A 12,965-nucleotide genomic window follows, 5' to 3' on the forward strand; every position below is an offset into this window, starting at 1 on the left:
TATTTAGTTTTTTAAACAAACCCGCGCAGCTGCAGCGGCCTCAGCCCTCCCGCGCGGGGCGGCCGAGGCGCGGAGCGGGGCGCCCCCGCGGTGACCGGCCGCCGCCGCCGCGCTGCCAGCCCGGCCCCGCCGCCGCTTCCTCGGCCCGGGCGGGGGCGGGCGCGGGGGCGGCGGGGGGCGGGCGGCCGGGCGGCCCCGCCAGCACCACCCGCGGCCCGAGCGCCGCGCCCCCGCGCCCGGCTCCGCGCCGCTCCGCCCCGCCGCCGCCGCCCCGCCGCCGGCCCCAGGCCCGCGCCGCGATGGAGGGCGGGCCCGGGCTGCGCGGGGCTGCCTGCCTCCCCCCGCCGCCGTTTTTCCTCAGCACCCCCCTCCCCATTTCCCCCTTTTCTTGAATGAAGCGTGAGGCGGAGCTCTAGGAAACCACCGCGCCCGGCTGCGCCGCGCGGGGCCGGAGCCTCCCCCTCGGGCTCCGCTCCTCCCCGCCTCTCCCCGCCCCCGCCGCTCCGCTCCCCCCTCCGCCGCCGCCGCCGCCGCCGGGAGAGCTCCCCGCCCGCGCCCGCCGCCGCCGCTCGGAGCCGCCGCCCGGAGCCGCCGCCGCCGGCAGCAGCAGCGCGGAGCGCCCGGAGGAGCCGCCCGGAGCCGGCGGGGTGCGCGGGGCTGCGCGGGCGGGCGGGCGGGCGGGCGGGCAGCGGCGCCGCGGCCGCGGTCCCCATCGGCACCAGTCACACCGCACACACGCCCCGTCCGCGCCCCTCCTCGGCAGCGCCAGGGGCTCTTCCTCCTCTGATACAAAGCTGCTCGGGAAATGGCATTTCTCCCCGGAGCCACAGTCAAAAGCAATTTTCCTTCTTTATTTTTATTTTTATTTTTGATCCTTTTTTTCACGCTCTTTCTTGTGAAAAAGAATTAATTTCCTAAATACATACAATATTTTGCTCTTTTTTTTTTTTTTTTTTTTTTTTTTTTTTGGTGTGTGCGTGCGTGTGTGTGGAAGCACCGGGCTCCTGCGATCGGTGTCTGAATGAAACTACGTAAATGCGTATGTCTGTACGTTGCACTGGAGGGAAAAACGGAGCACTTCTGCGAGAGCTTGGATTCAAATGTGGTTCATCTGGTCTCCAGGATTTTCCGTCTCTTTGGGGTTGTTCGTCTTCCCGGGCTGCGAGGCGGGATTTTCTGAGCTTTGACACATCTTTGGAGATGTCTGTTAAACAGGAGTCTGGGAAAAAACATTTGAAATCGTAGAGATATTTTTTTTTCGTCCCTTTCCCATCCCCTTGGTGACTTGAAGCATCAAAGCGGCCAGAACTTAAACGTTTCTGAAGACTTGTGATGTTTGGGTTTTGTTGTTGCTATTTTTTTTTTAGAGGAAACTTGACAGAGGAACATATTTATAGTCCAAGTAAGTACTTTACAGAGGAAATTTAGTTTGTGTAACTTAAAAAAAAAAAAAAGCAGTGTTGAGTTTTCTAGCTTAAAGTGCGTTGGATTAACGTTCATCCAAGGCTGTTTAGCAAATCGTATTGAATTGCAGTTTTTACAGTGTGTGTTCGTCCGCTCCTTCGTGTCCGTGGTAGTTCAGCACCTAGGGGAAAATGCACCTGATTTTGAATCGGTATAATATTTTTTAAGAGGTATTTCAACACCGAGGAGGAAATGGTCCTAAAGTAAATTTATAATAAGTAATAAATGTGCATCTGGAAGTAAAGTATTTACAACATTTTAATCCCTATTTATACCGTGCATCTCAAACCGAGGAGGAAACACTGAGAAGACAAAAGTACCTCCGAGACCCTGAGAACTCCCCCACACCACCATGAATGAAACCGTGCCCGATACAGTAACTGGATTATAATTTTTGGTGTTATTAATTTTATTATTACTGGCTGCTTTACTTTTTTGGGTTCATCCTGCTCCTCTTCTTCCTCTCTCCCTTCCGCTTGCTGCTTCCTCTTGGGAATTATGGCTCATCCGGGGAGAAGAGGCTACGATAACCGGGAGATAGTGCTGAAGTACATCCACTATAAACTCTCGCAGCGGGGATACGACTGGGCTGCCGGCGAGGACAGGGCACCCCTGCCTCCAGGTCTCTCTCCTCCTGCTGCTGCTGCTGCGGTTGCTGCTGCTGCTGCTGCTGGGACTTCCTCTGATCACACTGGGCTGGTGTCTCCGCACCCCGAGCCCCCCGGCTCGGCTGCTGCTAGCCACGTGCCCCCGGCTGAGGGGCTGCGCCCCGCACCCCAGGTTGTCCACCTCACCCTGCGCCAGGCGGGGGACGAGTTCTCCCGCCGCTACCAGAGGGACTTTGCCCAAATGTCTGGCCAGTTGCACCTGACGCCCTTCACGGCCAGGGGCCGCTTCGTGGCGGTGGTGGAGGAGCTCTTCCGAGATGGGGTTAACTGGGGCAGGATTGTGGCCTTCTTCGAGTTCGGCGGCGTGATGTGCGTGGAGAGTGTCAACAGGGAGATGTCTCCCCTCGTAGACAGCATCGCTGCCTGGATGACCGAGTACCTGAACCGGCACCTGCACAACTGGATCCAGGACAACGGAGGCTGGGTACGTCCCCCGATTGCTCGTTCCCTCTCCTGGCTCTGGTGCACAGCCAGTGGGGCTCCGGGGTGGGCAGTACCTGGGGCGTCGCACTTGCGTTGGGGTGAGCAAAAGCTTTGCTTGGAGGGCGTCCGCACTGGCGTGTGCCGAAGCAGCATCAGCCTTTTGCCAGCTGTTGAGTTTCCCCTCGTTGCGGGGTTATGGCGGAGCGGTTTGGGATGGGGGAGCAGCCTACAGCTCAGGAGTGAGAAGGATGAGCGAGGCACCGTCTTCATCAGCCATCTCCGCTCCCCTGCCCCTGTGCACCCTCACCTGCTGGCAGCGCCAGCCCTGGCCAAGGCAGGGCCTGGCAGCGGGGTGAGAACGGGCTGCAGAGGCGCCTGTCCTGCTGCTGGGAGCAGCAGGGACCGCGTGTGTGTATGTGTGTGCAGGCATTCCTGCCCGTTAGGGGTGACACGCAGGGCAGGCATATGATGAACACGGGGCTCCAGTGCAACAGGCAGGCCAGGTGGCTGTCAGTGCTGGCAACTGGAGTGGGGCTTTATGGTATAGGGTATGTCTAGTGTGAGAAATCTGTCTTTGTCTCAAGATGAAACAAAGGTGCTGGGAGCCATGTCCATGGGATTGTTCTGGAAAAGGAGTATTCGTTGTGACCCGATGGGTGACTGTGTTTCTAGGGTAGAGATCACCTCTGGGCAGGGCTGGCTTCGGCATCATCCAGAAAGGGAGGACCTCCACTAGTGGAAAATGGACAGCTTTTACACTGGTAGTCAACCAAAAGCCTTTCCTTTCTCTCTCTCTCTATTTTTCCAAAATAAGTAACTGCATTGAAATTGGAAGGGTATTTCTTTCCTTTTTTTTTCCTGTATTAATTGATACGCTGTAACAGAATGTGGTCCTGGCCACTCTCCGGCAAACCAAACCTGCTGTATGTGTAAAGCATACGACATTAATGTGTTGGAGGAAGAAAAGGCAAAAGTTATACTGAAGAAGAAACTTTACGTATGGGCCGAGAGCTGGCCTAAGTCACCTAGGAATGGAGGTCAGCTACTTAGGATGCTGGCAATTTCAGGTCCGGTCCCCTGTGAAATACAGAGAGCTGACTCAATTACACAGCTCACCTTTAAGAGGTGTGTGTAAAGGCATGTAAAATACAGTATATGATTCCCAGTTTATATGGTTTGCAAGCCTGGTGTTTGTGAAGCATAGCCACATCAAATTTTTAGCACTGGGTCTCTTGCTAAGTCAGTGTTAGGCTAAGTAATGTGCCACCCGCATTGACCATCTCTTTTCAAAAATTAAGATGCTGCCTTTCTGCTGCTGAACCCACCTGACTAAAAGGCATGCATGTCTGGGGATCCAGAGCACATCTGTGCGCTGCCGTAACGGAGGGAGCCAGACTTTGGGGCCCTTTTCTCAGCAGTCCACATTGCACACCTCCCAGAGGAGTGCGGCAGATCCCTGGCTACAAGTCGTGCTGGAGGCAGGATTGTTCTCCTACTCTCCCCTGCTTCCACCAAGGAGAAAAAAAAAATCAAGATTCTTGGGGCCAGAAGGGGGAGCAAAAAAAATGTGTGTGCGTGCGTGTGTGTGTCTGTGTATTTATATACATACATACATATGTGTATACAAATATGCATACATATAGAGACATACACAGACACACACAGACATATAGATATACACACATAAAATGACTCCAGCTCCCAGTGGCTGGGACCTATCCCCTGATGCCCTGTTTCATGGGTAACTGCAGAGGGTTTGTTGGCGTTGGGTTTTTTTTATGGAACAGATAACTGGGGGGGAAAAAAATCTGCAAACATTTCAGGCTTTTGGAGACCCTGGATGGTTAAAAGGCAAGCAGCTAAAGGGTTAGGGATTTTGCGATTGCAGTTCTGGGCTGGGATGCCTAACTTGTGCGTAAGTCCCTCCTCAGGCTGGAAGCCCATTTGCGGAGCTGGGGCCCTCGGTTCGCTCCAGAGCCAGTGAAGTCATTCTGTTGACTCCAGTGAGCTTTGGATCGAATCCGTAAGCATGCTGGAGATATATTGTCCTGCGGGGGTATTGTGTAAAGAGAAACATAAAGAATGAATAAAACCGAGAATGTGAAAAGACAGGTGTTACCAGGTGTGATTGGCCAGATGAAGCGAGTGCTGGAGCTGTTTCTTGACTGTTAGCAATACAAGAAACTTGGACTATAAACACTGACTGCCTTGAAAAGGAAAAGATGCTTCATATTGATAGCCATTTAGTTGTTTATTGAGATTTCCTATAAACAAAGGCTCCAGAGTCTGGATGCATGTGATGCCATTTACTGCCGTGTGTTATTTGTAATGTACACATGGAAGAATATGGGCAAAATATAACCTCAAGATGGCTTTTGCTTGTCTGTCTGGTAAATGGCTGGTACCTTTGAGCCATGGGATTATTAAACAAGGCAAACCCTTCTAGCTGATTACAAAGAACAAAAGACTAACATGAAGTTGCAAAAACAGCTTTTAGGATTCTGTCTTCAGATGGAAGAAATCAAGGATGGCACGAGGCAGTGGAATTTTCTTTTTTTCTTTTTCTAGCTTTCAGGATCTGTCAGTGGGAAAGGATGCTTTAATATATGCACTCCATCTTTGGCTTGGCACTTGGACCATATCCTATGTACGAACTTTATTAAGGCATCATAAATGGGTCTTCCAAATTAGCTTATCACCTTGTAGGTGGTGACACTTTGTAGGACCTCAGCACGGCTGCTTGCGATATCTGGTCATTCAGGTTGCTGCAACAAGCAGGAGTGCTGGCTGTTGTAGCCTTCTCTTCCTTTATGTTTTGGCTCCCTGGTATGTTGTGGAGAGAGAAGTTTATTACAGGCTGCGTAGCAGTAGAGAAGAGAGCATCAGAGTTAGTCACAGGCATATGCAGCGAGTAAATTGGACAGCGTGTGCTTTGAGTCTATTGTGTAGACCTGTGTCTCACACTCAGGGCTGAAGTTTGGTTGACGTGTCTTTCTCATTTATTTGTTTGGTTTGAATCGGTTCTGTAAGTTGGCAACGTTATTTTCAGGACGTGAATTCTTTATATTGCAAGGAAAATGAAGAAGGAAGCATATCAAGGGGCAGATTGGAAGGGGATATAGCTGGTGGAATGTAAGTTTTAGGCACTAGCCACTGCTGTCAATGGTGCCTGGGGATTGTTAATAACCTTACAACACACAGCATCATGGGTTTGTTCGAAATTTAGAGAAAAACAACAGACAGGGACTGCCTGCACGGAGGCTGTATTATTAGCTTGTGGTTCTGGTGGCAAATAAATGCAGCTTTCAAAGATTTTCACGTAGGCTGGGATGCCGCAATATTGTACTTTGGCCTGATAACATCTTAATTGTGTTACAAAAGAAATAAGAGGAGAACCAGCTCATCTCTGCAATTTCGTGGTACTTGGTATAATGTACATTTCTGATTGACAACTTAATGGCTTCATTTTGTTTTTTAGAGCCTGGTGGTTGAGCTGCAGAGGGACTGCCTTGGCAGCGGGCTGTTGCACTTGGTGACTTTTGACTTTCCCGTAGGGAACATAGAAGTGATGCAGCCGATGTGAGGGAGATAACTGTGTTTGTCTTGCGGTGATGGGTTCCCTCTTTGGGCACACAACCTAACACGTGTGGGAGCCATGCTAAGCTCGGGGCCCTTCTAGTCCAACATATGGCTTCCTCCCCGAGCCGTTCAGGAAAAAGCAAGAGCATGAGAGCTATAGAAGGAGACACAGGCACCGTCGTGTATGTGTAGAGAGCTACATTTTTGCTGTAAAGAATGTAAAGAAGCCCAGGTGAGAGAAGCAGCATTGTGTTGAAAATTGAGCCAAGAAAGCATAATTTTAAATGACAATGTTTACATTTGAACCAGAGATGTAAAGGTCATCTGTTTTCATTCAGTTCTGTTCTTTTATTACAGTTCTTTATTCTGTTCAAGAGTTAAGGCCAGATATGGGGAAGGGTTTAGGTATCTGAAGTGGACCTTAGGTGGCCCATAAGTGCTTGCATCATCTGAATGCCTGCTTAGCCCGAACGGTGGCAGAAGTCCCTGGCTTCTCACTGTTCCTTACCCAAGCCAGTCAGGAGCTGCTCCTGCCTTGAGAGAGGGGAGCTGCTTGGCATGCTCTGGGGGACGCAGTTCCCAGTAACCTCCGTGTCCCAAAGCTGGCAGGCATCCTCTGGCCTGGCTGCTGCCCCTCACATGCCATCCTCATGTGTAAATACAGCCAGGGAGAAGCCCCCACTTTTCCTGGCAGGCTTTGGTTAAGGGACGTTTGCCTATGAGACCTCCTCCAGCCTCGTGGCGGGTATACATCCGTGTCTCTGACATCTCAGGAGGCTTCGCCTGCTAGATGGCTGCTGTTTTTGCCGATGTGTCCTCCCCTTTGGCAACAGGGCTCTCCCTCCTTCTGCAGGGGTGAGATTTCATTTGGTGGAAAAGAAAAACTGGGGTGTCTGATTCCTGCTGTCTGAATTGTTTTCTCAGGTGGCTGGCTGCAGCCAGATGAGTAAATGCTTCTTGGACCAGCAGCTAGACCCCAGGTTTCCCTTCTCTTGGGTTGTCTGCCCTAATCACTGAGTTTCCTCTTTTATTTTTTTTTTTTTTTTGCGTAGTAAATCATTAATTCTCTTCACTCAGTGGCATGCTTTGGAGAGGAAGTGTGGATAGTCGCTGTGCCCTGTGATGGTCCGTAGCCCCCTCACGAAGGTGAGGGATGGCAGCTGCCCCCACCGTGGGAAAGCACCGTGGATATCGGTGTGACGCAGGGGCCTTCCCGTGCTCGTGTCTGGGGCACCCACCAAACTCTCATCCCTTTCAGGTTCTGGAGCTGCTCTCCCAGCAGCTTGGTCAGGTACCTGCCTGTGCAGTACGTTGCTTCTTTTGAATGTCCTAAGCAAAAGCCGCTCGCCCGTCTGGCGTGGGATGGTGCCTCGCTTGGAGCCGGATGCCCCACGCTGGAGCAAAGGCGCTTTGAGTTTTTTTACCAGCAGCATGCGGCCTTGTAACGACTCAATCCCCAGTGGGGCTAACCCCAAGTCACTGTTTGACTGGTAAAAGGAAACTATCTGAAATCCACTCAGTTAAATAAATGAATTGGCAGTTTCAAGTGTTACACCTTCTAGGTCCTTTGCCAGTTTTTGTGGCTTTGTGGGTTTATAATCGAATTCTCAAAATATTATCAAAATATTTTTCTTTTTGCTGTTGCTGAAGAGCAAGAAATTTATTCTGCTGAGGATCGGTGCCGAAGCGAGGAGGAGAAGAGCTAGGGCAGAAAGAGAAAATGATTGTGGTTCTCTAGTCCCTTTCATTTGTAATAGCTTTCTCCGTAACTTGCAACAACATTAGATTGCGTATTTTCTCAGAAGTCTCATCTTTTTTTTTCTCCCTTCTTTAAAAAAAAAAAAAAAAAAGTATGTATTGACCATGACCTTTAAAATTTCAGAACCAGGGGTCTTGGTTATGGAGATGATGTCATTTGCCTTGATCTTGCAAAGAACTGTAAAGTTCAAGCAGCAATCCTATTAAAAAGTTTTACTTTACTTTCAATATTGAGAAAGAAGTTAGTTCTGTGCCTGTGTTAAGACAGGCCTCTCTGGAGCTGCTGTGTTAGCTCTGCTGGGCAGTAAGTAGCTTAGTTTCCCAAGTATGTAGCTTGAAATTTGGAGTTGATAATCCACGAAGAAAATCCAGTTGAATTTTCTGCTGAGGCACAAGCGTTTGTCCGATGGCAAAGCATGGCTCTAGCAGGAGAATCACAAGACCTATGCAGTGATGTGTGAAATTGCATGTGGAGCAGAAGCATTTTCTCAGCAGCCAGATACCAGGGCCTGGGCTTCCTAAGGCAGCAGGGGAACTTTGTGCTGCATTGCCAGCAAACATGAGGCCTTTGTGCCCTATACAGGTATCCTTGATGAGGGTGTCATCTCTCAGTGGGTTGTGCCTGGGATGGTGAAGGGAGGTGGATGTAGAAACAGGAGCAGTGCTTGGGTGTCACTCCGAAACCTCTGCTGTGGTTTTGGTCTCGTGTGATGGTTTGTGCCTGGCGCACCAGTGAGCCAGTCTCGTGCTCCACCGTCGCCACCGAGGGATGCCAGGCCCGGGGGTCAGGGTGGGACTGGCTGAAGTGGCGGCTCTACACTGCGGCTCTGCTCTCCTAACGAGAGCCGCCAGCAGTCCCGCTGTGTCCCCGTGTCCCCCCTCGCTCCACAGCCTCCTCACCGCGCTAGCCCGTGGCTGCCAATGGGGCAGCGGGCAACGCTCCTGGCCTGGGGTCTGGGAAGCCCCCAGCTGGGTCAGCAGCCTTGGCAGCTGAGCAGCCGTAGCTGAAAAACAGCCTGATGGGTCTGATTAAATAACAACTCTCCTGTGGCAAAGTGAGTTTTTATTCTTTGGCCGTTATTTTGATGGTCAGGATTAGGTGAAGGCTGTGGCTGGGCAGGGGCGTGCTGCTGGGCACGCTCCCTGCTCCCCTCACGTACACGCTGGTGTTTGGCAGGTGTCTTGCTCTTTGCCTGTTTTGCCTTTTCCCTTCACGAAGGGCTGGCAGTCCCCAGCATTCTGGAGGCCTTTCCAACCATCCCTCTCCACCACAGCTGCTGGCACCGGGCACTGGGTGCCAGACACAGTCCCGGTGCCGCGGGCCGCGGTGTGTGCCAGGTCCGGCCCTGCCCACCTCCCGCCCTGGCCTGCTTTATTTTCCTTCGTGGCCTTGAGAGGGTGAAGCCCAGCCCTGTTTGGTTTGTCTTTTTTTTTTTTTAATAATTTATTTACGAACACCTCGTGGCTGCTCTCCTGCTGATTTAGTAATAATAACACTTGTTACTCGGTGGCAGCAAAATGCTGATTATTTCTGAGGGCAGTACTGGCCTGTTTTATTTTCCATTTCATATATAATAATAGGATGGATGAAGGTGTGCAGTGCCATAAATCTTCTCTTCCCTAGCAGGATAACATCCAGGCCTTCTTGGCAAACACGGATGTTGATGACAGATTTGAGGGATTTTTATTTTACTCTGGCTTTCAGTCTCATTAACAATCTGATGGCTTTTTTCTCCCCCCCACCCCCCCCACCCACCCCCACCCCCCCCGCCTGTTGGGTTTTTTTTTTGGCTGCTGTAAGACTATGAAACTGGATAACTTTTCCAAATGCATCTAGGTCTGGAATTTATTTTCTGTTATTTTATCCTAAAGTTAGTTTTCTGTCATAATTATTGTGTATCAATAGACTACTAAATCCCTCTCACTGGAAAGTTCCTTGTGGGTTTCTGGATTTGACACCTAATGAGTAAGAAAACAAATCTGATTTTAGAAAGTGTTGCCATTGACTTCAATAGGAACAGGAAGAGGCACTTAATTGGACAATTGTAGTTATGTTTACTTTGTATATGCGGCAAGAAAAACAAGATCAAATGAAAAAGCCACAAGTTTTCAACTAACAGAGAAAAACAGCCTTTTCTGCAACGCATGAGTAACCTTTGGGAGCTGTTTTCATGGGAGAGCTGTGAGTGGAAGTACCCAGTTGCATTCAGGAAAGGTTTAGGTATTTATAAGGGTACGGAAAACATCTGTACTTATGTTGAAAGGGCAGTGGTATGACTTTACCTTAGGGTAAATTTAACATCAGCTGCTGAAATGAGATCACCAGGTGCTGAGGGTAGATGGTTCTGCAGGGAATGCTATTTCAAAATTATCTGTTACATTGCTTTTCCCCCAGAGCACCTGGTGCTGGTGAATGACTGGGCATACTGGGATGGATGCACTGGCAAGTCTCATCCATCTGGGGAAAACTTCTCATTGCTGCATGTGTCTTGTAAAGGTGATTGTAAATGCGCTTGTTGTGTTGCTTAGAGCACCCACATCACTAAATTTACTCCTGTGCTGACTGAAGATATGTTATGAATCGCCACATGTAGAGTTATTTAAAAGAAATCGCTAGCCTTCTTCAGTGCATACATCATTTTGTTGCTATTTTATTGTATTGAAGCATAAAAAGGATGATTCCAGTTTGTTGACTGAAAAGGCAACTCGGTGTGTTTCAGGGTACTTCAGTGAGTAATTATGTACACGGGCCGGGTACAATTAAAAAAGAAAAGGCCCCATTTTTCCCACATGTTGATTGAAAGAGGCTGTCGTGTGGTTGTTCGAGAAAGCAACTGAGACTCAAAACTTCCTCTTCTTGGCTCTGGTACTGAGTACACAATAGGCCATGGGGCAAATCATTAATATCTCTCTTTTCAGTTAACCCAGCTATGAAACCACTATACAGCACACCAGGTTTGGGAAATGTATTGTTGCCCACCATGTTATCATGAGTTGGGCTGATGTTTTTAATTTTAAAAAAAAGAAGTTATACAAGGTACAATGTTGAACAAAATGTCCATCATGGTTAATTTGGGGCTTAGAATAAGTTTCAAATCTGTAGCATTGCATATTGTCATTACTGGAGCTCACCAGCCTGGGAAAGACCAAAGTGAGTCAGATTGTGAAACTACCTGGGGGTGAGATTTGAACGGGGAGAGGAGGTGGAAGAAAGAAAAAGTTAAATGGAAAGTAATCTTAAACTTCTTCAGCTCCACTGTTTGGATGTGTTTAGCAGTGCTTGTGATGGAAACAGATTGAACAGATCAGTTTCAGGTGTTGATTTCTATTTTTTATTTAGGAAAACGGTGAGCAGTGTGAGAAATGGCAAGTGACAGCATTACTGTTTTCCTTTATGTATCAGCACAGTTCATTGGGTGTTTCAAGAAGGAAATTGTTCTTCCTTTTCCATTCCTACATATGTAAAAGCTGTCTGTGGGACTTCAGGTGTATTACACGCACCTGTGCGAAGTGTCTTCATGCACACATATTCTTTTGCTTCCATTCACTGGCTTCGTTAAACATTCAGATACAGGCAGAAAAAGTAATTTTTAAAAGTTTTTTTTAAAAAAAAGGTAGTAATGAGGTTAACTTGGTAACTTGGTAAACTTGACCATGAGGTTGAAGTTACTTTTAACTATCTTGCTGAACTGTGGCTTAGGAGACAAAATTCCTGTTGTGTGCTCTGGAGAGACTTGTGTGAGTCACTGGCAAGTCAGGATAGGACCTTGGATGGGAGGCCACTGAAATGCCTCCCACTGTGGTACTGGACAGTCCTGTAGCATGTCTTTGCAATGAAATAACTACTGCTGGCTTTTTCTCTAAAGGAAGAACCTCCTTTCTTAAGAATATTCATCACATGTTCAGCTTGTATATTATGAAATGTAGTAGAGAACCCTATTTTTAAACTTTTTCTAGAGAAAAAGAAGTAAAAGAAATTCAAAGACAAATTCAAATACAGTAGTAAATGAGTTGGCATTTCTATTAGCAGAATAAGATGGTCAGTGTTGTAGATTAGTAAAATCTGTTGAACTTCTCAAAAATGTACGCACAGCTCAAGTAAAAAATGACAAAAGAAAAACTGAAGTAAAAACTCCCTCATTCATAACAGAAGCAAATCCTGCATTGTGCTCCAAGTGTCTGCAAATTTTAAAGTTAGGCATATCCAAAGCCCCTCTCCTGAAGTCATCTGGCAAATCACAGTAAATCACACTGTCTAAATATCTAATCCCCAGTCTGCTGCTGGATGCAAAAGGTCCCAGATATAACTGAGAAGGAGGCCTAATGCCCTTGTTATTTTCAGGTTCCAGCTTGGCCTGTTTCTCTCTCCGTTGCCTAGATCTGCAATGGATGGCAGTGCTGCCCTGAAGCCTGGGTGAGGGGCAAGGCTTTCCCCCTTGCAGGGCTGGAGTGCGGCAGCGGGGCGCACCGGTGAGGGAGGAAATAAAACCGGTCACTGGAAATGTCAGGTGGCAATCAAGGCTGCAAGTAAATGAGCCAGCCTGGAGTCTGTTCAGGCTTCTGCAGTAGCTCACGTCTGTCTGCAAAAAATTCCTGCAGTAGAAAATTTGCGTGTTTGGCTCTGGACTGAATATGTGAAGTCCTTGCTCAGTTGGAGTCAATAGCTATTTTTTTCCAGTACGGACACTAAAACCAGCAGTATCTGGCCTTGTATAGCGGTGAGCATGTGGGCAGACCCAAAAAAGGATCTATAAAGCGTCGTACAAAGCCTTGGTTATAGTGGATGTTTGGGCACCTCTGTGCAGCGGTGGAACACGGGAGTGAGGCTGCCTTGGGTTTTGCTCCTCAGCTTCCCTAGGCATCCTCACTGTAAGGGCAGCCTGGCCTGGGATGCTACAGACGTCCTTCTGACAGTGCCTGGGTGAGCCAGGGGTGGTAGTGTCCCACCAGGACCACTTTGGCTTTCTAGAAGTTGGTCCTGTTCGGCTTCGGCCAGTAAGGCCATGCCTCAGCCGCAGGGGCAAATGGATGAGCCTTCTTGGTGCTTTAGGACCATGAGAGGGGGAAGTCCCC

General features: G+C 49.0%; 1 protein-coding gene across 1 annotated transcript in view; it reads left to right on the plus strand.

Moving 5' to 3' along the window:
• Positions 1–676: 676 nt before the first annotated feature.
• The window catches only part of BCL2 (BCL2 apoptosis regulator), a 96,392-nt gene continuing 84,103 nt past the window's right edge, over positions 677–12,965 (plus strand). Inside the window, exon 1 of the mRNA XM_040588117.1 lies at positions 677–2,556. Within this exon, the coding sequence (XP_040444051.1) occupies positions 1,963–2,556 (594 nt within the window). The 5' untranslated portion in view covers positions 677–1,962. The remainder of the gene's footprint in view (positions 2,557–12,965) is intronic.

Source organism: Falco naumanni, chromosome 3 (genome assembly GCF_017639655.2).
Source record: "Falco naumanni isolate bFalNau1 chromosome 3, bFalNau1.pat, whole genome shotgun sequence".
NCBI lineage: Eukaryota > Metazoa > Chordata > Aves > Falconiformes > Falconidae > Falco > Falco naumanni.